A 26642-nucleotide genomic window follows, 5' to 3' on the forward strand; every position below is an offset into this window, starting at 1 on the left:
TCTACTAATCTGATTATTTTAGATGTCCCCAGCGTGCGCTCAGAGCTTGGTAAAAATGCTTTCTCTTGTAGCTGTAAAACACCATTGCATTAGAAGCACTCCCTCCTTTGAATACCCTTATAGGTCTTTTACAAACTGCCCTGAAGGTAACATGTTGCTGTGTTACATAACCTTGACTTGAGTTGGACTGAGTTATGGATCGCAGGTCAAGTCAAGTCAAGAGTCAAGAGTTTTAATTGTCACGGCATACAGGTATACAATGAAATGCGGGTGGTCTTGCCCGCAACGATGTGCAATACAGTGGTACAACATATAATAGAATCAAAAAATTTAAAAACACCATTGTGCAGTAAACAGGTAACAGGTAACATGGAGTGACATCTCGGTATCTGTACATAGTTATTTACAGAGCATATGGGACATGCTAGTTAGCTTTGGTAGTGCAATACACTGTTCCTGTTATTCTAATTTAAAGTGTCCTTTCCTTTGGTCATAAGTGTGCGTGTGTGCGACATGAGTGTGTGCCCGCTCATGTTAAAGTGTTAAGTGGCTGCTCGTGTGTGACCGTGCATAGCGTGCGTGTCGTGTGTGTGTTCATGTGTGCTTGTGTGTGGATAGTTCAATGTTCTGAGCACTCAATGTTCATTGTTCATGGCTCTGATGGCCTGGGGGAAGACGCTGAGCCTAAGCCGCTCTGTCCTAGTAGCTGGGGTTCGCAGGCGTCTGCCTGACCTCAGCAGCTGAAACAGGCTGTTATTGGGGTGGTGAGGGTCTTTAATTATCCCGCAGGCTCTGGATTTGCACCTCTTGTTGTATAGAACCTGCAGGGGGGGTAGTGCAATACCCGTGGTACGCTCGGCTGAGCGCACCACTCTCTGTAGGGCCTTCTTGTCCTGTGCCGTGCTGTTTCCATACCAGGCAGTGATGTTTCCGGTCAGGATGCTCTCTACAGCTCCTGAGTAGAAGGACTGGAGTATCTTCCCCGATACTCTGAACTTCCTTAACTGTCTCAGGTGGTAGAGGCGCTGTTTCGCCTTCTTTACTACTGTGTCTATGTGTGTTGACCATGTCAGGTCCTCTGAGATGTGGACCCCCAGGTACTTAAAGCTGCTCACCCTGTCCACGGTAGCCCCGTTAATCATCAGTGGTGTGTGCGTCTCCTGCTGTCCTCTCCTATAATCCACGATCAGCTCCTTGGTTTTACCAATGTTCAGGAGCAGGCTGTTGTCCTGGCACCAGCGTTCCAGTACCTCAACCTCCTCCCGGTAGGCCTTCTCGTCGTTGTCCGAGATCAGCCCCACCACCACGTGTCGTCTGCAAACTTCACTATGGAGTTGGAGCTGAACTTGGCCACACAGTCGTGTGTGTAGAGTGAGTACAGCAGGGGGCTTAGAACACAGCCCTGGGGGGACCCGATGCTCAGGGTGATGGTGTTGGAGGTCTGACCCCCCACCCTGACCGCCTGGGGTCTTTCACTCAGAAAGTCCAGTACCCAGGCGCTCAGGGCGGAGCTCAGACCCAGCTCGATCAGCTTGTCCACCAGTCTGGTGGGGACTATGGTGTTGAACGCTGAGCTGTAGTCAATGAACAACAGTCTCACATAGCCCCCCTTCTTTTTTTTTCTTTTTTTATTGGTCTTTTTCCCCCTCCATTTTCCTCCGATTTTCTCCCATCCCAATGTTAGTCGTATGCCAATTCCCAGTCCCTTCCTGGCCGCTGCGCACTTACCCCCCACAGTCAGATCATCTGGGAGAGTGGAGGCTACCACGTGCTTCCTCCGACACACGTCCAGCCAATCACCGCTTATTTTCACCTGGCAGCGCGGATTCTCATCGAGAGGGCGTAGCATGTGGGAGGATCACACTATCCCCCTCAAGTCCTATCCGCGCTTAGCAGGCGCCCCGACCGAACTGTAGGAGTCGCTGTTTACAACGACCCGGACCCACCCCGCCAGCTTCTCCCACCCTCTAATACAGCCAATTGTATTAGTGCAGACGGCCAGCCAAGCTGGTGACAACCCCGGAGCTGTGAGCGGGGTTGGTGACGAACGCAATCTCCGCTCGGCCACCTAACCGCCTCATAGCCCCCCTTCTGACGGTCAAGGTGGGAGAGGGTGCTGTGCAGTACCTGGGAGACCGCGTCGTCAGTGGACCTGTTTGTCCTGTATGCAAATTGCATAGGGTCCATATCACTGGGGAGGGAGGCACAAATGTGGTCCTTGACCAGCCTCTCAAAACATTTCATGACCACAGAGGTGAGTGCCACCGGTCTGTAGTCATTTGGACATGTTGGGGAGGGTTTCTTCGGTACAGGGATGATGGTAGACATCTTGAAGCAGGCAGGGACCACCGACTCCGCCAGGGATTGATTAAATATGGCGGTGAACACTGGGGCAAGCTGGTTGGCACAGGACTTAAGTATGCGTCCTGTTATACCATCTGGGCCAGCAGCCTTCCTGGTGTTCACCTGCATAAATGCTCTTCTCACACTATGTACCGTCAATGAGAGAGCGTCCCCCCCCCCCCCCGCGGATGCCCCCCCCCCTCCACAACAGCCGGCGCACCAGTGACGTCACTAGCCGTTGGGCTAGCAGTGCCACTGTTTGCACCAAACCGCGCATAGAAGGTGTTGAGCTGGTCCGCAAGGGAGGCGTCGTCGCTCCCCATTGAGGGGGCGCTGACTTTGTAGTCAGTTATAGCCCTCAGTCCTTGCCATAAGCCTCTTGTGTCATTCTGTGCCATTTGTGCCTCCATCTTGTCGGCATACGTCCTCTTAGCAAGTTTGACAGCCTTGCGCAGAGTGTAGACTGTTGTCTTGTACTCTTCCATGTTTCCTGACTCTCTGCCCCGGTTATAAGCAGTGGTGCGAGAGTTCAGGGCTGCTCTGATGGTACTGTCCACCCATGGTTTCTGGTTTGGGAACACCCTCGCCTTCTTTGTGGGGACGATAGTATCAGCCAGTGTTGTTATGAATGACACTACAGCGTCTGTGAAATCGCTGACGTCACTGTTACTCCTCCTGAACATTCCCCAGTCGGCGTCATCCAGTGCGTCTTGAAACGTGGCCTCTGATTGGTCGTCCCATTTTTTTACCTCACGTGACACGACGGCGTCACGTGATCTCTGTTTATACGCTGGGACCAAAAAGGTATGGCCTGTTAAGCCTCTCTTCTTTTACTATTTTTTATGTGAAACTGCTTATGCTGCCGCCTTGACCGGCCCTCATGCATCAACGTGGACTTTGAACTTGACCTACTTCCACACGTAAGCACGGAATGTAGAACTAGCGTACGCACAGGGAAGTCGGCATTCATCACACGTGCGTACGCAGGCTCTATGGTCCTCCGTGTTGATGAATACCACTTTGTTCTACCGTCAATGCTCGTGCATGATTATCCATATATGGTCATGAAAATGAGGAAACACCCCCCATGGGATGTGAAATAATGGACGGACCCGAGCGGAACCCTGAGAAACTCCACGAAGATTGTTCACTGCTGTCGAACCAAGAAGACACTATCGCGTATTGTGGGATAAATAAAAGGCGGATTCGTAAACGGTGATGTCAGATATCAACGGCTCCCTAAGACCATTGCTGCAATTCTGCCTGGACAGCTCAAAATACTAATAAAGACCGTTCGTTGACCACTGTTTGGCGTTGGTTGTGTGTCATTATAACCGTGCTGTAATATGAATGCCTTTATTAGTTGTGTTCGATTGGCTATATGATTTTTAGATGCATCTATTTTGTTGTCGGCTAATAAAGACCGCGCTGGAATATGACTGCCTTTTCCCGTGTTGTTTGATTAATACCCCAGGGATTAAAGTTCTCCTCAATTTTATTCCAAATCGCGATGGATCTCCCGTCAATTTTCTACCTGCTGCATATGATTTCTAGAGGCATACTACAATCTATTTTGATGTCAGTATTGGGTAGCCTATATAAACAATATAATACGAGAGCATATACAAGAACAATGAATCTCACTGCATGTATGATAGCCTGCCTTTCAATACATGAACTTGAATTCCATCATGTACATAGTCTGTCCACTATAGTGTCATTGCAATGCGTTTTCTATTCTTTCTTATACAGTAAAAAGGGGGAAGAACACTATATTCATATGACCTGTATTCTGCTTACAGCTTCGAAGTTCCACTTGTTTCGTTTAACGTAAAGCCTTTTAAATATAATCAAAACGTTCCCGTGTTTCTGCGGTCTGTGCGCAAAATAATAACGAGTTGAGCTTTATGATTTATGATGAATTGAAAATGGGGGACCCTGATGTAAACAAGACGAAAGTTGGTCTGCATCCCCAATTAACAATTGTATGTACTGAGCTGTACTGTACTGTACCCATTCTGCAATCTGTTAATAAACTTTTCAATCAATCAATCAATCAAGCTACGCGGAGCGCAGTCAGTCAGTAGCCTACTTATATATTCCGATAACGCTATATAAACCATGCTGCATTCATTCTGAGAGAAAGATCTATTATTCCAAATGCTATTTATAGGGTTTTGACCATAATTACACTACTGTTGCTATTTTACAATGAACTATAATGAACTACGGTTCGTACAGAACGTGCCAGTGTTATTATGCACAGAAGCTCATTTCCTTGTTGTAATAATATATTCTACCACTGGGCGCTAGGTACGCCAGGTCTGAAAAGTGCGTAGATGTACGCACAAAGTCAAGTTCAAGTTGAAGTTGATGAATCCCACTCTTTGCTTAGAAATTATCGTACGCACAGGGTAAGCACAGATCTGTGCGTAGAACACGTTGATGCATGAGGGCCCTGGACTCCCTGAAAGAAGAGATCTTGTATCTCAATGGGACCTTCCTGGCTAAATAAAGGATGAATAAAATAAAATAAAACAATACAAGTGTTGTAACACAATGTTTAACAGCAATCTAGAATGTAATCTATCGGATCGCTTAGTTTGTGATAATGAATCGAGAATCTATTTGAAATTGAATCGTGACCCCAAGAATCAAAATCAAATTGAATTGTGAGATTCCCAAAGATTCCCACCCTGAATAGCTCCACTGAGTTTCCATTTCCCAAAAGGACGTTTTGACAAGCTGCATAATTGTCACCTAAAAAGGTTTATAAACTCTACCTACAAATTAAAAATACATTGTATTTGACTACAGGCAATGGGATCTAAACACTAACATTTGGAATTTGCTTGGTCCTAACCAAACTGGTTAGGAAGTCTGGGTAGTCTGGGAAGCAACAATGTTATAGTAAACAACCAATGTATGAGTCAGTAGGTTGAAAGGGTTGGATTTGTTATGAATACCTAGTTTAACCTAAAATATGTTTCACACTTATCATCACTTATAGTTTTATATGATATTGCTGGATCTTGAGTCATATTTGATCTGCAATGCATAGTTTGACAGTTTGATCTGAATTTCGTTCAACAGTACAGGCTCGTACAGCATTGCTAGATGTAGCATAATTGTCGTATTTGATTGAAATAGCCCTTTGAGAACGGGACTGAAACTGATGGGTATAGAGTAGACGCATGCTAGAATGCGTAATCTGAGTGGGTTTTCTCTTCAGCAAAAAACTTAAAAGACATGTTTAGGGGACCTCAAAGACTAATTTAACTTGTTGAAAAGGACTACAATATGGGACCTTTAAGCCACCAATATAAAATAAATGTACTCCTACTGTACCACAATGCATTCCTTTGACAGTAATGCACCAACATTATTCATGTACTAGAATAGCAAGATTGTACTAGAATAAACAAGATTTACAAACAAAATATTTAGCTCACAATCCTGCATCATGTGTGACTTACAGTATCAACACTGCTCATTGGTCCCTGGCTGTGTGCACCACTAACGCTGCTGGTTAACAACACACTGGTCTATTTGTTGATGTTCAGTTTTCATGCCTGATGAGATGCCTGACCACATAATGTGGAGTAGCCTATCTGATCCACACAAGGGAGGAAGAAAAACTCTACGTGTTGTGTTTGAAGTTTAAGAAGAGTTGCTTTAGATAAAAGCACTATATAAATGCAGTCCATGCAGTCCATTTTCATATGTGATGGGCCACTTATGTGGCATAATAATACATATATCATACAGTAGATGCATATAATTTATTGTTCATTAATTCATTGTAGTATCTGTTTGTTAATAGTTTCTGGTTGTTTTACTATGTGTTCTTCATTCCTTTCCAGGATCCGACCTTTGTCCATGCACCCGGGTCAGACCCAGCAGTATGTCATCAAACCCAAGTACTACCACACGCACACCACACACACCCAGACCCATGTCCAGCCCCAGCCCGACAGACCCATTCCCCTGGCGGTGGGACACAACCCCATCCATGGTGAGTAATAATAATAATAACTTTATTTGTATAGCACTTTTCATACAGAGGTTGCAGTTCAAAGTGCTTCACAACAGTAAAAAATACAGGCATAAGCGAGCATAAAAAGATAGACAGGTAGAATCACAGTGTTTCACATTAGGATCTAGCATCCCAATAGGCTCTCCGCTTACAGTTTTCAGTAACACAAATAGTAAAAATAGTTTAAAATGATTCAGTTTAAAAATAGTCAAAAAATTATAAAATAGAACGGACATAAAAAATACAGGCATGAGCGAGCATAGCAAGATATGGCAAATCACAGTGTTTCACATTAGGATCTAGCATCCTAATAGGCTCTCTATTCAGTAATACAAATAATCACAGTGTTTCACATTTGGATCTAGCAAATAATAAAAATAGTTTAAAATGATTCAGTTTAAAAATAGTCATCAGTAAGAAGTAAAAAGTGCAATAACCGACACATGAATTTGATAGGCAGTGTATAAGAGTAGGCAGGGTAAGAATAGTGCAGGTAAATACAAGTTGTGTCAGGATATCCCTGATGTTTCCTCTTGCCACTAGGTGGTAGCAGATATCTATCAGTGAAATGCCTGAGCAAAGAGATAGATTTTAAGCTGTCTTTTAAAGATGTCTAGCGAGTTGGCTTCCCTGATGTTTTGGGGTAGTTTGTTCCATAGTTTTGGGGCATAGTTGATAACGGCTGCATTACCGATCCTCTTTTGACTGCTTCTGGGAGCCTCTAGTAGTCCAGCAGCTGATGATCGCAGTGTTCTTGCTGGTGTGTAGATCCCCCTACGAATGTTTTTACCTTTATTTGCGGATGCTGTTTTTCAGCAACACCCATGGGAGCTGACCAGTACAACCACAGTCCTGACCAGTACAACCACAGTCCTGACCAGTACAACCACAGTCCTGACCAGTACAACCACAGTCCTGACTAGTACAACCACAGTCCTGACCAGTACAACCACAGTCCTGACTAGTACAACCACAGTCCTGACCAGTACAACCACAGTCCTGACCAGTACAACCACAGTCCTGACCAGTACAACCACAGTCCTGACGAGTACAACCACAGTCCTGACCAGTACAACCACAGTCCTGACCAGTACAACCACAGTCCTGACCAGTACAACCACAGTCCTGACCAGTACAACCACAGTCCTGACCAGTACAATCACAGTCCTGACTAGTACAACCACAGTCCTGACCAGTACAACCACAGTCATGACCAGTACAACCACAGTCCTGACCAGTACAACCACAGTCCTGACCAGTACAACCACATTCCTGACCAGTACAATCACAGGCCGACACTGTTGGCCCCTGAAGCAGCTCTAGTGGACTCCCACCCAAGATTTTCCTGCCGGTCCGGGGGATCGAACCGGTCACCTTTCGGTCACAAGCCCGCTTCTCTAACCGCTGTTACCAAATGTTGACAGAGGGGGTGAGTTAATTAAGCAAAGTTAATCGGGGCATCACAGTTGGCTCTAGAATCTATCATGAAATAAACACTTGTGGGGATTCTGTAAACTGTTGATACTGTATGTAGACTCAGTGCCGTCTGGGAGAAATGCAAGGCCCTGTGCGAAATTTAAATGTGAGGCCCTGGCTGTGCGAAATAAAGGTTAAATCTTTTTTATTTATTATTAATGAATGAATGAATGAATGAATACTTATTTTTGCCACTTTCACGGCCACTGGGATCCGTCTAATCTCACTCTATAAGGCCAGCTTCTCATAACAAGGTTTAACTGTGCGTGAGGTTGTTTGTAGAGCTAAATCTATATTTTATAGATAGATAGAAGTCATTTCTGATTATTGATTACTAGGGATGTCCAGATGGCCTTTTTTTCTCCCGATCCGATCCCGATCATGTGATTTTGAGTATCTGTCGATACCGATCTTTCCCGATCCGATCTTTCACATTAGTAACCAATTTTACGCATTTTTGTCAGAAACTGGCGAAGCGAGACAAGCCCCTCTGTTCCCTTGAAATAGCCCCAGTCGAGCGCGGCGGCTCGCATTACATTCACCATACGAGAGAAATAATGACTTACTTGACTTAACTTGACTTAAACCCTTTTGCTCTTTGGGGAGCATAGGTCATTCATGAAATCTCTCAAGCTGGTTCGGTGTTGGGCGAGTGAATGAATGAATTCAGTTCAGTTCAGTTCAGAGTTTTTATTTGCCACATGGAATCATACAATCAGAGTTTCTTCATTACACAATCATAAATAACATTCCATGGACAAAAGGAGCAGGAAAAAGAATAAATCTTATAGTTACCTGCCCCTTATTCCTAAACTAAAGAAGTATTTACTTAATGGTCGGCGTACAACCTAATTTACACAAATAATAATTTATACCATTATACAACAAACTCACAATCCACAGTTAAACAAGAAAACAAATACTGACTAAATATTTTTTTTTAATCATTTTTTTTTAATTGATAAACACTATTACATCCCTTAAGCTCGCTATGGAGAGAATTCCACAACTTTACACCAATAACTGAAGGACACATCTGTTTAAGTGTGGTATGTGCAAACTGATGTTTAAAATTGTATTTTCTCCTACTAAACTCACTTTCTAAATGAAAAAGATTTTGTAGTTTTTCTGGCAGTGTATTATTTCTTGCCCTAAACATAATTAACATTGTTTGAAACTTAACCATGTCTTCAAGTTTAATTATTCTAGATTTAATAAATAATGTATTTGTGTGTTCTCAATAACTCACTTTATGTGTGATTCTTATGGCCCTCTTCTGTAGTATATATAATGGTTTTATATTGGTCCCATAAGTATTCCCCCATATTTCAACACAATAACTGATATAAGGTGAGATGAATGAACAGTAGAGTGTTCTCATTGCCTCATACTCTAACACATCCTTTACTTTATTCATAACAAAAATACTCTTGGACATCTTTTTTTTAACGTGTGCTATGTGCGATTTCCATGTTAATTTATCATCCATAATCACACCAAGAAAACGAAATTCATTAACTCTCTCTATATCAACTCCATCTATTGTCAGTACTATATTTTCATCTAGTTTTCGATTGCCAAAAATCATAAATTTAGTTTTTTTCAGATTCAGTGATAGCTTATTTACATCAAACCATTTCTTTAGCTTTGTCATTTCATACACAATATATTCAGCTAGTTCCTTTAAATTATTTCCAGAGCAAAAAAAATTGGTATCATCAGCAAACAAGACAAACTGTAATAGTTTTGAAACATCACAAATATCATTAATATATAAAAGAAAGAGTTTGGGCCCCAAAACCGAACCTTGCGGTACCCCACATTCAATTTTCATGAGCTCAGATTTGACATCTGCCAACTGCACATATTGTTGCCTATTGTGGAGATAACTACTCAACCATTCTAGAACCATTCCTCTCACACCATATGAGCGTAATTTAGAAATTTGAATATTATGATCTAAGGTATCAAATGCCTTTTTTAAATCAATAAACACCCCTATTGTTAATTTCCTTTTATCTGTTGCTGTTGTTATTTCTTTAATAATATTCATTAAGGCAGTCGCTGTTGATCTGTTTTGCCTAAAGCCATACTGGCTTTCGCTCAGCAGTTTGTTATTTTCCACAAAACCATCTAACTTATGCGAAAACTGTTTTTCAAGCACTTTCGAGAACTGTGAGAGCAATGACACTGGTCTATAGTTAGTGAAGCTGTGCTTATCTCCTACTTTGTAAAGTGGGATAACTTTTGCTACCTTCATCCTGTCTGGAAAAATACCTGTCTGAAAAGAAAGATTACAAATATAACAGAGGTTTGATCATACAATCAATTGTCTTCTTCACTATAATCATATCTATCCCATCACTGTCAATGGATGTCTTATTCTTTGACTTTGATACAATGGATATGATTTCTGCTTCACTGACATTTCCCAAAAACATAGACTGCAGTACTTTACTATCTCCTCTCCATCCTTCCTGTAATGGTTCATCGTGTTTTTGAATGGCATCTGCCAGATTTGGCCCCACATTTACAAAAAAAGAGTTGAATTCATTAACCACCTCATTCATGTTTTTTATAGTCTTACTATTACTAATGAAATGGCTAGGCATTTTTATGGACGCTGATTTATTTCCCATTACCTTATTTAGAATGTCCCATGTGCCCTTTATATTATTTTTATTTTCGCCTACTGTAACAATCTATTGTAATAATCTTTCTTAGCCCGTCTCATAATTAATACTAACTTATTCTTATACACTTTGTATTTAGTTTCAGCAGTCTTTTTTCTACATTTGATAAAATCTCTATAAAGTTTGTTTTTCTTTTTACATGCATTCTCTAACCCCCTCGTTATCCATGGTTTTCTATTGTCATTACTTTTTTGTTTATGTTGAACCATTGGGCAGTGCCTATCGTAAAGTGTCCGATAGATATTAAACTTTATTTAACAGATTGCAGAATGGGTACAATACAGTATGGCTCAATACACACAATTGTTAAGGGGATGCAGACCAGAGAAAGATGTTTGTCTACATCAGGGTCCCCCATTTTCAATTCATAGTGAGAGAAATTTGCAGTGTTAGCACTTGGTTGGCTAGCGGCTAGCAGTGTGTTAGCACTCAGATGGCTAGCAGAGCCACTTAGCCAGTTAGCTCCCACTAGCAATCCTAGCACTAGTAGAATACGGCAATTCCACTCAGAAAACATTAGCGTTTGTTTGCACTTTCCTTGAGTTGACTGCGTCCTCCTGATGTACCACGTTCTGTGTGTGTATCCCTCTGTCTCGGTCCCACCTTGACGTTGAATCGATATCCCACGCAGGCACTTCTCTATGCGTTCCATATGGAAATGTCCGTCCTGGCGGCACGCGTCCGGTATAACGTTGAACGCACGCGGAACGTGTGCGTATTGGACTGGCTTCGGTTTAAATTTTAAAATGCTTCCAAACTTCTGACATTTTGTCTAGCTGGCTACCATGCATGATGATGTCTTTATGGTCACGGCGGCGACGGCCTCGCCATCCTCCTCATCTTCACTGCTCTTCACATTTGCACCTGGGGCTGGGCAGCCCTGGTGCTGCTAGCTTCGCTTGCTAGCTTCTCCAAAGCATAATTCTTCCCCCTGCGAGGCCCTGTGGCTGTGGCTGCTTCGGTCGGGTCACTGTTTTTTGTGATACATTTATCAAACGAACCTCTCAGCGAGTTATTGAACACTTCTTTTTTCTTTGCTTTCTTTCGTTGTAAATTCCCGGAGCCAAATTTCCGCCCTTTATCGCGTTCTCGCGTCGACATTGTGTTAAAAAATGTTTACCACCACTGTCTCTGACTCAGTCATCCACCTTACTACACACACCTGTGAGTGACCACCAGTCCACGTGCCAGCGCTTAATGGCAGCTTTTTATATGCGCGCCGCTTCAGATAGATGACGCACGCAGTCACGCTGCCTGTCGCAGGCATAGTGAGGCAGGTGTCTAATGTGAAATATATAAGCATAGATGTAAGCAAAACTAGATTTTCGGTCTGTGATGGAAAGTGATTGTTAACATTATATTTATTTATATTTTTATATATATTAAAAAAAAAAAACTATTTCCAGCAAGGCCCTAGGCGGCGCGAGGCCCTGTGCGACCGCACCTCTCGCACGCCCTGTGTAGACTAGCAAGGTCTTTTACCTTGAGCTAATACAATAACACAACAACACCGATGGTGCTTCTGATGAAGGCGGTAGATTTTACCACTGAAACATCATGGCTAAAAAAGTCTTACTAGTTTATAAATTTGTACAATAATTGCTTGTGGGAATTGTCTGTTTACAAAATGTTCCCACTATGTATCATGGCTTTAAATAACTATTTCCTCTGTGCCCCCTGAGTGTAGTTAGCCATGTGGTCTTGTTGCCACTAGAACAATATCACCTGGGCCCCGTTCCCCGTACCTGGTTCAACTAAGTCGATCAAAAGTCCCATTAGCCAGATTCAATTAACCCGATGATTGAAGTCAGGCTATCTCGGTTCCTCGAAGGCTGAGTCGGGCTCAAACACTCTCGTTAATTCGAACCAGACTTGAGTACTCAGGATAATTGATACTGTGGCAGCAGACGTCGATCGCCGAAACCATGATTTTCTAACAGGAAAATATCGCCAACAAGTTAAATGCATATCTATAGGCTAATATGAAGTGCCTCATTACCCCAATCAATCAGATTACATTTCTTTAAATGTGCCTGCTGGCAGTAGGCTTAATGGAATGAATCATCGAATGAGATCTTGCTAGCGAAAATAATTATTTCAACTCTTTCACAATAAGTAGATAAAAACAAGCCCAAAGAGAAAATTGATACGAATTAATAGATAATTATGAGGACATATGTACTGTATGCGCTTAGATATCATGTACTATATAAATACATGGTTCCTAAAGTTTTCAGGCCGCAACCCCCGAAATAACGGTGTCAGAGAGCCGCGACCCCCACTATTATAGGAGGTGGTTGAAACATGCAAACATTCGCACACACACACACTAATAAGCATTGGAGGCTATTAACACGCACAATAACTACACAAAATAACACAGTAATCAAACAACCATAAAATGAATACATATAGCATGTTTCATTTAGAAGGCTAATGTTCAACTCACCTAATGAGATGGATGGCCACTATGCTTGGAGCACAACAAGTCCAGTCTGGGTTTAATTTTGGAGACAGCGACTCAGAGATCATCCTCCACATCCAGATGTGATCTGTACTTATTTTTTATATAAGTCAGTGCAGAGAATGTTTTTTCGCATAGGTAGGTAGATCCAAATGGCGGATAGCTGTGCGTATTCCCCCTCAATTGATATCCAGAACTCGTCGCTTGATTTCCTTGTGAACACTTGTATTTTATCATTGAACGACAGGATGGTTGTGTTTTCACCTTGTAGTGACAGATTAAGTCCATTAATTTTAGCAAATATGCAAGACAAATATGCTAGCCTTGTTATCCAGTCGGGATCGGAGAGGTGAGCAGCAAGCTCTGCTCAAACAGGTGTCGCGCACGCCCTAGCTCTGACGTGCAATATGTAGGAAATCAGGAAAATAGGCTGAATATGATTTATTATCAGCATTTTAGGTATATTATTTTACATTTCAAAAGCATTTATTTGACCAGTTTAATGTATTTGAATTGTTTGTAATTATAGTCAATTATAAATCATTACATTCTGGAAATCATCTCGCGAGCAAGGGAGCTGGCATTTTTTTTCCGAGGGAGTGGCCAGCATATCCAGCTAACTTCACTAAACCTGCGCTGGAGCAGGTTAAGATTTGTTCTATCTGTTGCCATAGTGATTTAGCCAAACCTGCTTCGTGGAACCGAAAATCCTGACTTATGTCTTATGTCTATCCTCATCATATCATTCTATCCTCATCATATCATTCTATCCTCATCATATCATTCTATCATCATCATATCATTCTATCCTCGTCATATCATTCTATCCTCATTATATCATTCTATCCTTGTCATTCTATCCCCATTATATCATTCTATCTATCATTCTATCATATCATTCTATCCTCGTCTTATCATTCTATCTATCAATCTATCATATCATTCTATCCTCGTCTTATCATTCTATCCTTGTGTTATAATTCTGTCCTCATCATATCATTCTATCCTCATCATATCATTCTATCTATCATTCTATCATATCATTCTATCCTCGTCTTATCATTCTATCTATCATTCTATCATATCATTCTATCCTCGTCTTATCATTCTATCCTTGTGTTATAATTCTGTCCTCATCATATCATTCTATCATATCATTCTATCCTCGTCTTATCATTCTATCCTTGTGTTATAATTCTGTCCTCATCTTATCATTCTATCCTCATATCATTCTATCCTCGTCATATCATTATATCCTCATTATATCATTATATCCTCATTATATCATTATATCCTCAGTATATCATTCTATCCTCGTCACATCATTCTATCCACATCATATGATTCTATCCTTGTGTTATCATTATATCCTTGTCTTAACATTCTATCCTTGTTTTATCATTATATCATCATGTTCTGTTTCGTTATGGCTTCGCTCAGCACCAGTTGCACTGTACTTCACTTCCTGCACATGCACCGAATAAAAAATTCCACCATGTACCTTTACATCCCAACATTCGTCTGACCACACCCCCATCCGCTTCATAAGCAGGTGTGTGGTCACCTACTCGCCTCCTTCTTCACTTTCACCACAAGGAAGTGCCTTCGGTAGATCCCCACTTGACGAGGTTGTTAGCTGAAGAAAGTTGAGACGTGTTTACATTGTGCTTATTTTTTTCTTCTCTCATGTATTCGATAGAAAAACCTAAGTCATAATGTCTACTCCGGAGAGTCGTGTTCGCAGCGCCACTCTCCACCAGCGGTTCTCCATTTCCGCCTCCGTCGTACGTCCTGGAGCGGGGCTGTTGCCTCTCTCGTGGTTGACAGCCACGCCCGGTAGGCGTCCGATGCGTAGTTTGCCTCTCCAAGGAACTGGTGCACCGGTGCCGTCGCCTATGCGATGGCCTGGTTCTGGCTCTGGTTCCTCTGTTTCCGAGGAATCGTCCGCTGTTGGGCGGCTGGTTCCTTTGGTTCCAGGGGATTTGAGACGCAAACTTTTTGCGTCGGCTCGCTCCCGTCGCAAGATGGTGGCTTGCAGATGCGAACGGCCCGGGTTTGGTGAGTTGCTGGAGCCCAGTGAGGATGTGTCGGTCTCTACATGCCCGATGGAAACAGAGGATTACATGGTAGAGGCGGACGGGTTCTTATTTGAAGGCCCGGTGGAGATAGGTATCCCGCCCGTCCAGGTAACACTGGAGGGGGGTGAGATGTCTCCTTGGGGCGCCTCGTTTGAAGACGTTGGAGAAGAACCTCTGACTCGTCGGCGGGATGCCGTGCTATCAGCCACATCGGAGTGTGGCTCCTTGACCAGTGGAAGCCTGCTGTATGTGAGGGATGCGGGCTCGGTGGAGGAAAGTCTGCAGGGGGAACTGCAGGCTTTGTTTCCTGAGCTCATGGCGGTGGCGGCAGTCGCAAACGGCGTGCCGCTGCCGCAGCCACTGCCTGTTCCTGTCCCTGATGATCTCATAGGTCATTTATGGCAGCGTCGCCCGGTGAGAGGGGTGGACGTTGTCTACCCATTTTTCCCCTCAATGGGGGCCTATGTTCGTCAGGGCCAGGTGGTGTCCCACATCATAGGCCTCACCCCACCTACGTACAAGTTACGCGGGTGGCGGGTTTGGTCGACGGTATGAGGGAGGGCGTGCCACGGCTTGATAGGCCGATGGCCGCGCTCCTCTGTCCGGAGGTGGTGTGGGAGCCGTTACGGAAGCCGGTTCCTCAAGGGAAATCGGCTAGGCGGTTGGCATACTGGAGCGACCAGTCATTTATCTCCGGAACACAATCTCTAGCTGCCGCGTCTAACATCGCGCAGCTGGCAAGATTCATGTCCGGGATATTGACGGGCGGCATGGAGCAGAGTGATGTACAACATGACCAGCTCTCCCAGGCGGCAGGAGCTATCCTGCATCTGACTCAGCTGCAGGCCATAGCCGCTGGGAAAGTGCGCGCCCTGGCAACTCTGAACCAGCGCCACCTTTGGCTGGAGCAGGCGCGTGTGCCGGAGAAGAAGAGGCTTCCACTTCTGACGGCACCCCTCTCCGATGCTGGACTATTCGGGAAGGCCCTGCAGTTGATGACCTCGACGTGCAGAGAGATGCAGGAGGAACGCTCCATGCTCCAACCTCATTTTCCCCCTCCCGATGTCGCCGGTGGAGTCAGACGGCTGCCACGTCGTCGAGCGTCTTCCGCCGTGGCTGCTGCTGCCACCACCGCCACTGCTGGTCCTTCGAGGAAGAAGGCCAGGAGGAGAGATAGCGCCTCCGCTACAGCCGGCCCATCTACGCCCGGAGGTGACTTTAGGGACCGTCGAGACCAGCCGCCGATTGCTTACCGTCCCTCCGGGGCTCCCCGGGGTGGCAAATCCCGAGCGGCTCGAGGCGGCAGGCGCCGCTAGACCCAGTGACTTTTTTTCCCCTGCGGTCCCCTCTGTTTTCCCTTCCCGGCCTTACCGTATGATTTGTTCAGAAATAAAAAGTCCCCTCTAAAGGGGGACTGTATTTTTTGTTAACAAACTGTGTGTTTCTTCACCAAACATATGATGGGGTTGCAAAGTGTGAATCTTCACTAGTATATAATAATAATAATAATAATGCAGGACCTGTTGCAGAGGTCTTTATTCGGCATGCAACGACACTCAATGTTTTAGCGGTACACACAGCGGTTAGTTTTTTTAGCACACACACCGGAACACACACGCATGCATTGTCTCTTTAGAATCGCTGATGCGATTCGTCTCTGCGATTAACCCATCCCGTCGTCCTTCCCCCCTAAGGGCAGCCGGGAGCAGACAGGCGTCAACGTGAGCCGCGCCAGGGGACCAATCCAAGTGCTCCTGTCCGTCTTCGTCAAGGACGCCACAGCGTTAGCGATCTGTTGTTGTGCATGTTTTTCCATTGGGTTTATCTTATCGGGGGGGAAACCCTTGCGAGCACGGGGAGAACATGCAAACTCCACACAGAAAGGCCTGGGAGATACCCCACCTGCGTACCTGGCATCATGGAAACCTGGTCCCCAAGCGGGAATCGAACCCTGGACCTTCTTGCTGTGAGGCGACAGTGTTAACCACTACACCACCATGCCGCTCCACTACACCACCGTCCCTAGTATGGGTTGATAGGAGGGTTACGTTCATGTTAAGAGCTTAAGCAAGGTCTGCAGCCTACACTCGGTTGAAAAAGGGTTTTTTCTACCTCGGCCTGAGTCTCCACATAAAGGTAGAGGTTACTTGTATGTTCTGTTGCTTACACAAGTAATGTTGAGCTACAACACTGTTGTGTTGGTTGCAGTAATGCTCGTATGAACACGTACCACGGCTCAGCCGTTCTCGCTCTCTCTATCAGTGTTTTTCTATGTTCAACATGGATGCGGGTGTAGGATTCACACACACACGCGACTTGGTTCTGTTGTAAACCCTGTTCACAGTTGTCTGTGGTTAGCATGCATTGTATTAGCTTGCGCTATTCATTAGCATTGCTACTAAAGGTATCGTGTGCTAAAGTTGTTGTTGTGTGCAAGGGAAGGGCTTGTGAGGGGGTACCGGATAAACCCCTCCTTCCCTCTTCTGATTGGTCAGGGGGTTTATTCATCTTTTGTCAGTCCAGTCAGGGCCAAGCCGTTAGGCGACTTGGCAGGGAGGGGGGGGGGGGGGGAAGGGTTTCCTTGACTCTGCTCCTATTAAACAGGCGTTGAATGTTGGGTTTCCCCCCGTCATAGCACACGTCACTACGCACGTTGCTATTGACGATGGCTTCCGTGAGTTAGACCTGTATGTACTGTACGGTCTGTTGTTGTCAAAGTGTCGGGATAGAGCGTGGGTTCCACTACGCTCGATATATGTGTAACTTGAGTCGGTTGGTCACATGACTCAAGATTGCCATGGCTTTTTCACTCTATGACTCACGTGGGAAGTCTCTCTGGGGAGTTCCGTCTAATCCTCTGTGGTGGGGGTGACTGGATATAAAAATGTGAACAGTTTTTATCCTCAGCTGTGTCAAATGGGATTCATGTCAGTCGGTGCTTCTTTTCTTTTTAATAAAAGAGTGTGGAGTATAGGAAGCACCACACCCTTCTTGTCGTTCTCCCAGGCGCCTTGACGATTCAATGAAGGGTCTAAATTAGCCTGTTCATTGATGTGGTTGTGTCCCGACGCATGCATGGTGCTAGCTCGGGGTGTTTCTGATAAGAATCATGCGGGTAGCTAGTACGCCTTTGTTGCTTGTTGTTAAAACAGCGTTTTTATAAAACAACTGGGATGGAGGGTTTGTCCTCTTCCGAGAACCTGTTACTGGTTCTCGACGGGTTCTCGTTCATATCTGGGGGATGTTAACGGAATAGATCAGAACATAGGTAGAGGGGTCTCACGCCCTTGGGGTGGGCCACCGAGTACGGTTCACACCGGCCCGTCTGGGTGGCACCCTCTTTTCATGTTTTTTGATCGACACGCATATTTGCCCCTTCTCTCGGAGTAGGCATGTCAGCGTGGTTAGGGCACGGGACTGGTTCTAGTCACGCTGGTCCAGGTCAGTTAACCCGTTTGTCCGCCGGGGATGCAGATCTGCTGTTCTGGTACCCTGAGGGACTTGGGCTTTTTTCGGGGGAAAAATGCCGGGTCGGCCCGGGGTGTCACAAGGTTAGGCGTTATGGAGACCCTTGTTGGGTACTCTTTTGTACCTGGCACTATCATAAGGGGCTGTTCTCTTTTTCTTCGCTCCTCTCTCATGCATGGCGGAGAGAGGGCTGTTGGGGTGGTCTTCTGGACCTCCTCTGGTAACCCTGTGTGCTTCCCGAGCCGCCGGGCCCGGTCCGAAGTAAAGTTTTGTTGATACCGTAGACCTGGGATAACCCTTTTTCTTGAGGGGTTATAGGAACAACCACCGCATATGGTACCAACGGGGTGGTTGATTCCCTGGTGTGTTGGAGCAGAGTCAACTCCCGGGTTACCCGGTTGAGTGTGCCCCTGCACGTTCATGACGTCTGCCAATCATGTCAGCCTTCTCTGCCTCGACCCCTCTGGGTGGTTTTTTTTTAAGGGAGGCTTTGTCATGGTGATCAACAACGCCAGCATACGCCCCTTCCGCCGGGGGGGCTGTTTTCAGCTGACTCCTTTGGCGCCTGTCTCGTCCGCAGTGCTCCAGGCTCAGGTTACAGCCTGCTGCCTGGTTTCCCCGGTGCGCTGCTTGCTTCCGTTGGTTAACCTTTTGAGTGCTTACGGCCATGCTGACTGCCTATTCTGCAGGGTCAGTGTGCCAGGCGGTGTGCTATTGGGGGGAAAGGGCCCGCTCTTGGAGGGGCCTTATCCGAATACGCTGGTGATGTAGGGGGGCGGTGTCACTAAGTGACCACCTGGTGGGGTCTTGATGCCTGGCGTCATTGACCTCTCCAGGCCCCCTTTTTCCAGGGGATCCAGTTCCTTCAGTGGGACTGGGTCTTCCTTCGCGCTCCGCTGCTACGGCCTTGCCACAGGGTTGGGGTTGCTCTTGACCCCATGATTTTGGGGGCAGTAACGAGGTTTGTTCCTTTCGTTCGTTCCTTGGTGGCATGCGGGTTGTACGTGTGTGTAGTCGTGGGGTCAAGCCACGGTCTGCTCACCCTGTGCGTTGAGTTGCTTGAGTTCCTCTTCGCCCGGTCGGATCCGTCTCCCTCCCGTAAGCCTCCAATAGGGGGGGTATCCTCCATTAGGGAGGGTCGGGGGGCTCGGTCCTCCCCGGTCTGATGGTTGTGGGGGGCCTCAGCGGGGTACATTTGTCTGGCTATGGCTCCCGCTCAGCTCCTGTTGTGCAACTGGTGCTGAGCGAAGCCATAACGAAACAGAACGTAAGGTTATGTATATAACCAAGTTCTGTGAGTTATGGTGCGCTCAGCACCAGGACGCCGCTGCTGCCCTTGATCTCGCCTTGTGGTGAAAGTTTGGGAAGGAGGCGAGTAGGTGACCACACACCTGCTTATGAAGGTAAGCGGATGGGGGTGTGGTCAGACGAATGTTGGGATGTAAAGGTACATGGTGGAATTTTTTATTCAGTGCATGTGCACGAAGTGAAGTACAGTGCAACTGGTGCTGAGCGCACCATAACTCACAGAACTTGGTTATATACATAACCTTACGTTATCATTCTATCCTCATCATATCATTCCATCTCATCATATCATTATATCCTCATCATAACATTCTATCCTTGTGTTATCATTATATCATTTATGTAGTTATCAGAAAAGTCAAGTATTTTCTGCACAAGGAAACCATATCTTTATGGCTGTGTTCATCGTCGTTTCCATGGACACAGTGAATAAACAAGGCTGCAGAGACGTCTTGACATTTTATTATTTAACTTTATTCTGCAAATGTTTGGTTCTTATTTATAAAAGACACACAAATAAATGGGGGGAACAATACTATAATATTATTTATTCAATATGTTGAGGAAAGATAATATGAGTATAGGTAGCACCGGTTAGTTTACTTCCTCTTTGGGCAGAGATGTTTGTGTGTGGAACATCGTCCAACTCTCTGCGTAGGAGAATGGCAGCAACCATCCACTGGTCCTACAGTACATCAGCACTCCTATTCCAAGAGGCTTAATGACGCCAGGGCCAGGTGTAAAATAGACCACACCCTGCCAGAACACTGGACGACAAGCAGAACTGAGAAAGAGTCATTGGAACCAGACAGAAATCCAAAGCTCAGATCAGCTTGTATTTACTAAGTGATGATTTTGTGAGTCTGAAGCCATTCCAGCAGACTGCCAGCCATCAAACTGGGGGTGCCAAAAAGTTCCCAGACCACTATAAAGATGTTATTTTACAAATGAAATTTATATCTAAATAAAAGTGTCGTCGGCTTGGTATTAAGATTTCTGAGTGCTCCCAGGCATGGCTTTACTGGCACAGAGCAAGACAAGAGGGGATAGAGTTGAGGGACGATAACAGAACCTACTGTTGGTTCTGGAAAGTTATGTGACAGGGTGACAGTCCCTCTCTCTCTCTCTCTCTCTCTCTCTCTCTCTCTCTCTCTCTCTCTCTCTCTCTCTCTCTCTCTCTCTCTGCCTCGAGCGACACCAGTCTGTGTCAGCAATGGGATCCAAGTGAACCAATTACCCCAGGCGCTGTTTGTTATTTCAGGGCCGCTGGATTGATCGTCACCGACCATTAATCACTGCCAAATGGACACGGTAGTGCCCGCTCCACTTAGGTCAGCCTGTCATTATTGTAGCGTAGTGGGTTTGGGCGGCTCCCTATTTCTCACGTTACGTACGGAAGCCAGGGCAATTTGGCACCATGCCACCATACTCATAGCCTCACATCCCAAGTTCTAACCCATACATACATATATATATATATTATTATACACACACACACACACACACACACACACACACACACACACACACACACACACACACACACACACACATACATACACTGGCTTCCGCTGTATACCCATGATGTCAACCAAGTGGAATAAAAACACACTAGGCCTGTGTTAGGATTGGACTGATGATATCCACATCACTGTGTGTGTGCTGTGGTAGTCGTACTGTAGTAATAGTAGTGGTGGTGCTGGTAGTAGTGGTAGTGGTAGGTGTGGTAGTGGTGGTAGTGGTGGTGGTAGTAGTGGTGGTGGTGGTGGTAGTAGTGGTAGTAGTAGTAGTAGTAGTAGTAGTAGTAGTAGTAGTAGTAGTAGTAGTAGTAGTAGTAGTAGTAGTAGTAGTAGTGGTGATAGTAGTAGTGGTAGTAGTAGTGGTGGTAGTAGTGGTAGTAGTAGTAGTGGTAGTAGTGGTAGTGGTGGTAGTGGTGGTAGTAGTAGTGATGGTAGTGGTGGTAGTAGTAGTGATGGTAGTGGTGGTAGTAGTAGTGGTAGTAGTGGTAGTAGTAGTGGTAGTAGTGGTAGTGGTGGTAGTGGTGGTAGTAGTGGTAGTAGTGGTAGTGGTGGTAGTGGTAGCAGTAGTAGTAGTGGTACTGTAGCAGTAGTAGTAGTAGTAGTAGTAGTAGTGGTAGTGGTAGTGGTAGTGGTAGTGGTAGTAGTGGTAGTAGTGGTAGTGGTGTTGGTGGTCATGATGATGTTGGTGGCGGTGGTGGTGGTAGTGGTAGTAGTAGTAGTAGTAGTAGTAGTAGTGGTGTTGGTGGTAGTGGTGGTGATGATGGTAGTAGGTGGTGGTGGTGGTGATGATGGTAGTAGTGGTAGTATAGTGATGATGTTGGTAGTGGTGGTAGTGGTGGTAATGGTGGTGGTGGTAGTGGTGGTGATGATGGTGGTGGTGGTGGTAGTGGTGTTGGTGGTGGTGGTGGTGGTGGTGATGATGGTGGTGGTAGTATAGTGATGATGTTGGTGGTGATGGCGGTGGTGGTGGTAGTGGTGTTGGTGGTGGTGGTGGTGATGATGGTGGTGGTAGTGGTGTTGGTGGTGATGGTGATGATGGTGGTTGTAGTATAGTGATGGTGGTGATGGTGGAGGGAATCACAGAGGTTTGTTATTATTATACTTGTGATTTGCTTCCTGGTTATCCGAATAAACCATGCTGTTTCAACATCTCAAGCTCCAATTAGAAGTGGCAGATTGGCTCTTGTAATATTTGAGGTTAGCCTGCGGCAAAGATGCAGATAACACATGCAAAAAAGGATTACTGGTGTGAAGTTGTTCGTATGAATATCTGTCACATTTTGGCCTCTAGTAAAATTGTAAACCCATTCCATTCTCTCGTTCTTCACTTTGTCTGCCACAACAATGGATAAAATAGCTGGTAATTGTTCCTCAAAGGCATTCTCTCCCTCCCTCTCCCCATCTATGTCTCTCTCTCTCTCACCTCACATACACACAGACACACACACACACACACACACACACACACACACACACACACACACACACACACACACACACACACACACCACACATCACATCTGCTGTAGCGCTGTAAGGGTGTGGAGAGAATGTGGAGCTTGAAGTTGGGCAGCAATTGGATTTGTTCAAATTGCAGCCCCAGCGGTAATGGCATAAAGACTTAAGCATTGCCTGCTGCGCAGCGCTGTCGAAAATGAATTATTAGCCTCATTTTCTGACGGCAATTTCAGATAAAGGTGGGGAGTGGGAGAGAGAGAGAGAGAGAGAGAGAGAGAGAGAGAGAGAGAGAGAGAGAGAGAGAGACAGAGCAAGGGCGATACACTGTGTCATCCATGGGAGAACCCCTCAATTACTGGAACAAGTGCCTTGGATGGAATCTGAATGGAGGGAGGCGGTCTGGCGTGTTGAACGGCTGAATACCTGTTATCTAACCTCTCCGTTTTAAGGCTTTCACCCCCTCTCAATAGCCTTGCCACTGAAGACGTATTATCTCCTATTTACACTTTCCAGCAGGCCCAAAACTGTTAAATGGCTTTCAAGAATCCTGCCTGGCACTTTGGAGGCTGAATTGGCTCAGGGGCTTTACATTTATGACTTCCTTTTTTGTGATATGTATTTATGGTTACGCCCCTGATATGGTATGCCATATATTCCCCCACATTGGCTGTTTCTAGTGGCATGTTTGGTGCATCGCTACAGGCGATTACTCCTACTTACAGTTGACTGGAATCAGCTGGAATCAGCTCTAGAATGCAAGGTTTGCATTGGTCAAAACCAGCCTTTTCAAACATGATAGCAAATGCATTCTAAATGGGCCTATGAGTTTATTTCCTGTTGTCGTGTTTGCTAATGCAATAGCTGAAGGAAATACACTAAGCTTTTCCCTTAGCAACGAATTTCTTCTGTCAAGGTCTATTCAGAATTCCATCTTTCTTTCATTCTTTATACATAAACGTCGAGACTTCATAGTGAATGTCCATATCTAAGCAAACACTTGCACGCCTAGAAGTGTGTGGCTCCGTTGTCTGTCCACGCCAGACAGACCCACGGCTATTAATGGAGAGGTGAGCACTGAGCAGACACAACAGCTCTCGGCGGGTCTCTGCCTGTACGTCGGTGTCCTCTTCCTGCTCTCCCTTTGGGGGCCGTTGTGGCTACGTCGCTTTACTCACAACCAGACCCAGACCTGGTGGCGGTGACCCACAGCTCCAAATAATCCTCTGTCTACTTTGATCCAGCTCACAGGAGGGAACTACCAGGGAAATGCCCAGACGTCTGAAGCCAAGAGAGGGAGAGAGAGAGAGAGAGAGAGAGAGAGAGAGAGAGAGAGAGAGAGAGAGAGAGAGAGAGAGGGGTTAGGGCAGTGTTTCTCAAAGTGGGGGGCGCGCCCCCCAGGGGGGGCGCAGAGGCATGACAGGGGGGGCCTTGAGATTAAAAAAATAAATAAATAAATAAAAAATTTGGATTACAGAAAAGTATCACTAAAGTGCTATCCGTTGCAGCTGCACTGTTCTCCATGAAAATACCATATTTGGATATTTCTCAAAATCTGAAAATCATTATTTAATAAAACACAGAAAAGGATCACCAAGTTACTCTCGATAAAAAAAACTTTACAGACAACATTGAGACAAAGCTTCCTGACACATCTCCATCCAAACTCTTGGAAGAACTCATTGAAATCTCATCTGATACCACCTGGAGAGCTAGTTTCAGAGTGTGGTGCTGAGTACCAAGTATCTCATGATGCAGCAGTTAAGGTGTTGATACCATTCAGCACCACATATCTGTGTGAAGCTGGCTTTTCATCCATGACAGCTCTGAAAACAAAATATAGGGCCAAGTTGAGCCTTGAGGATGACATGCGTGTTGCCTTGTCAAAGACTGACAGCAATAAAGACTGTTTGCTTATTTCCTATGTTCGCTTTGTAAATTCCCAGTCACTGAGTGAAGATCTGCTGTTTTGCAAATATGTCAAAAACAGAGCGACAGCTGATGAGCTCTTCAAAATTATTGACAGTTACCTGACAGAACATGGACTGAAATGGGAGAACTGTGTGGGCTTTTGCTCTGACGGTGCGCAGGCCATGGCAGGGAAAAGGAGGGGGCTACAGGCGCTCATCAAGGGGGTCTCGCCAAACGCGCAATGGACGCACTGTAAATTCACAGAAAGGCGCCAGCGTCAAGACAGCTTAGCCCTGAGCTGAATGAGGTTTTGACAGAAGTTATAAACGTGGTAAATTTCATCAAAACCCGACCCCTGAAAGCGCGCCTGTTCTCTGCGCTGTGTGAGGCGATGGGAGCTGACCATTCTGCAGTGCTGTTTCACAGCGAGGCAAGGTGGCTCTCGCGAGGGAAGGTGTTGTCAATTTGAAAGGTCACGATATTGGTGTTATTTCAATAAATTTAAACATGGCCCATTTCATGACTATTTTGTTGGGGGGGGGGGGGGGGGGGGGCCCAAGATATTTATATATCTGCTGTTTACAGCCTCACAGCCAATAATTAATTTACGATATAAATATTTGTTCCTTTTTCTCACCTGTTATGAAATGGGTAGAGCAGATATACGTATGATTTGACTTGGGGGACCAGTGTCTGCTTTGATCGACTCTCCCGTCTGCATCTACGTGTGCCCTCTTGATAGCCGCCAGCCACGTTTTCCTCCGTGATGCCTCAGCTGGTATTATATAAAACTTGCGATTTAGATTTTTGATTTAGTTATTAGTACAAAACGTAACACAGCAGCTCTTTGGCATTGTGATGCACTGAAGAAAATTACCCTTGATTGTATTTAATTTGCCGCTTTTCCGATCCGTTTTCTGCACTAAATGAAGCATACACAATGTTGCAACAACAGACAGGAAGTTGACTTCGAGAATGAATCCAAATGAGACCCCCTCCCCCCTCTATCATTGTAGGATTTTACTTCGGTTGTCATGTGGGGGCCCGCCAGATGAAGTCCTGTGACCCATTTTGGGTCCTGACTAGGGCTTTTTTACCGATATCCGATATACCGATATTGTCCAACTCTTAATTTCCGATACCGATATCAACCGATACCGATATATGCGGGGTTTCCCCCCCCAAAAAAACGTAATAATTTCAGGTAATTAACATTAAGATAAGATAAGATAAGATATTCCTTTATTGATCCCCTTGGGGAAATTCAGGCATCATAGCAGCATGGGGGGGAGGGGGGGAGGGGTACAGGTAGTAAAACAACAACACAGTATACAGGTAGTACAAGACAACACAGGCAGTGTAAACAATTTGATCAATATGGTCAATATAATTTACTATCTGACTAGCTGAGGAATATTCACATTATTCACAGTGTCACATGAGGTGCAGTATGCATGAGGTAGTGTTATAATTTACTATCTACTGAGTATACATTAATCAAAGTACCAGGGTAGTCTACTTTGTCCCCCTTGGGTTCCTATAAGTCCCAGGTCAATGTCTGGTAGCAGTCGCTGTCGCTGCCCCCTGTTGTGGGGCCTGGAGGCTGCTAGTCGCTGCCCACTGTTGTGGAGCCTGATGGCCGCTGGTATGAAGGACTGTCCGAGGCGGTTAGTTGAGTGTCGGGGGGGGATGAGTCTGTGGCTGAACGAGCTTCTCATCTTGACTAGCTCGTCGTAGAGGGGGTGGTAGGGGTTCTCCATGATGGCATCCAGCTTCCTTATCATCCCCCTCTCTACCATCACCTCAAGTCTAGGTAGCTCGACTCCCACCACGGAGCTAGCCTTCCTCACCAGCTTGTTGAGCTTGTTGGTGTCCCTTGAGTTGATGTAG

General features: G+C 45.4%; 1 protein-coding gene across 1 annotated transcript in view; it reads left to right on the forward strand.

The window, feature by feature from the left end:
* ltbp1 (latent transforming growth factor beta binding protein 1) overlaps positions 1-26642 on the forward strand; it is a 339149-nt gene that overhangs the window by 85448 nt on the left and 227059 nt on the right. Inside the window, 1 exon segment of the mRNA XM_084322133.1 lies at positions 6207-6358. Coding sequence (XP_084178259.1) covers positions 6207-6358 — 152 coding nt within the window.

Source organism: Notolepis coatsorum, assembly GCF_963971535.1.
Source record: "Notolepis coatsorum genome assembly, chromosome: 9".
In the NCBI taxonomy this organism is placed as follows: domain Eukaryota; kingdom Metazoa; phylum Chordata; class Actinopteri; order Aulopiformes; family Paralepididae; genus Notolepis; species Notolepis coatsorum.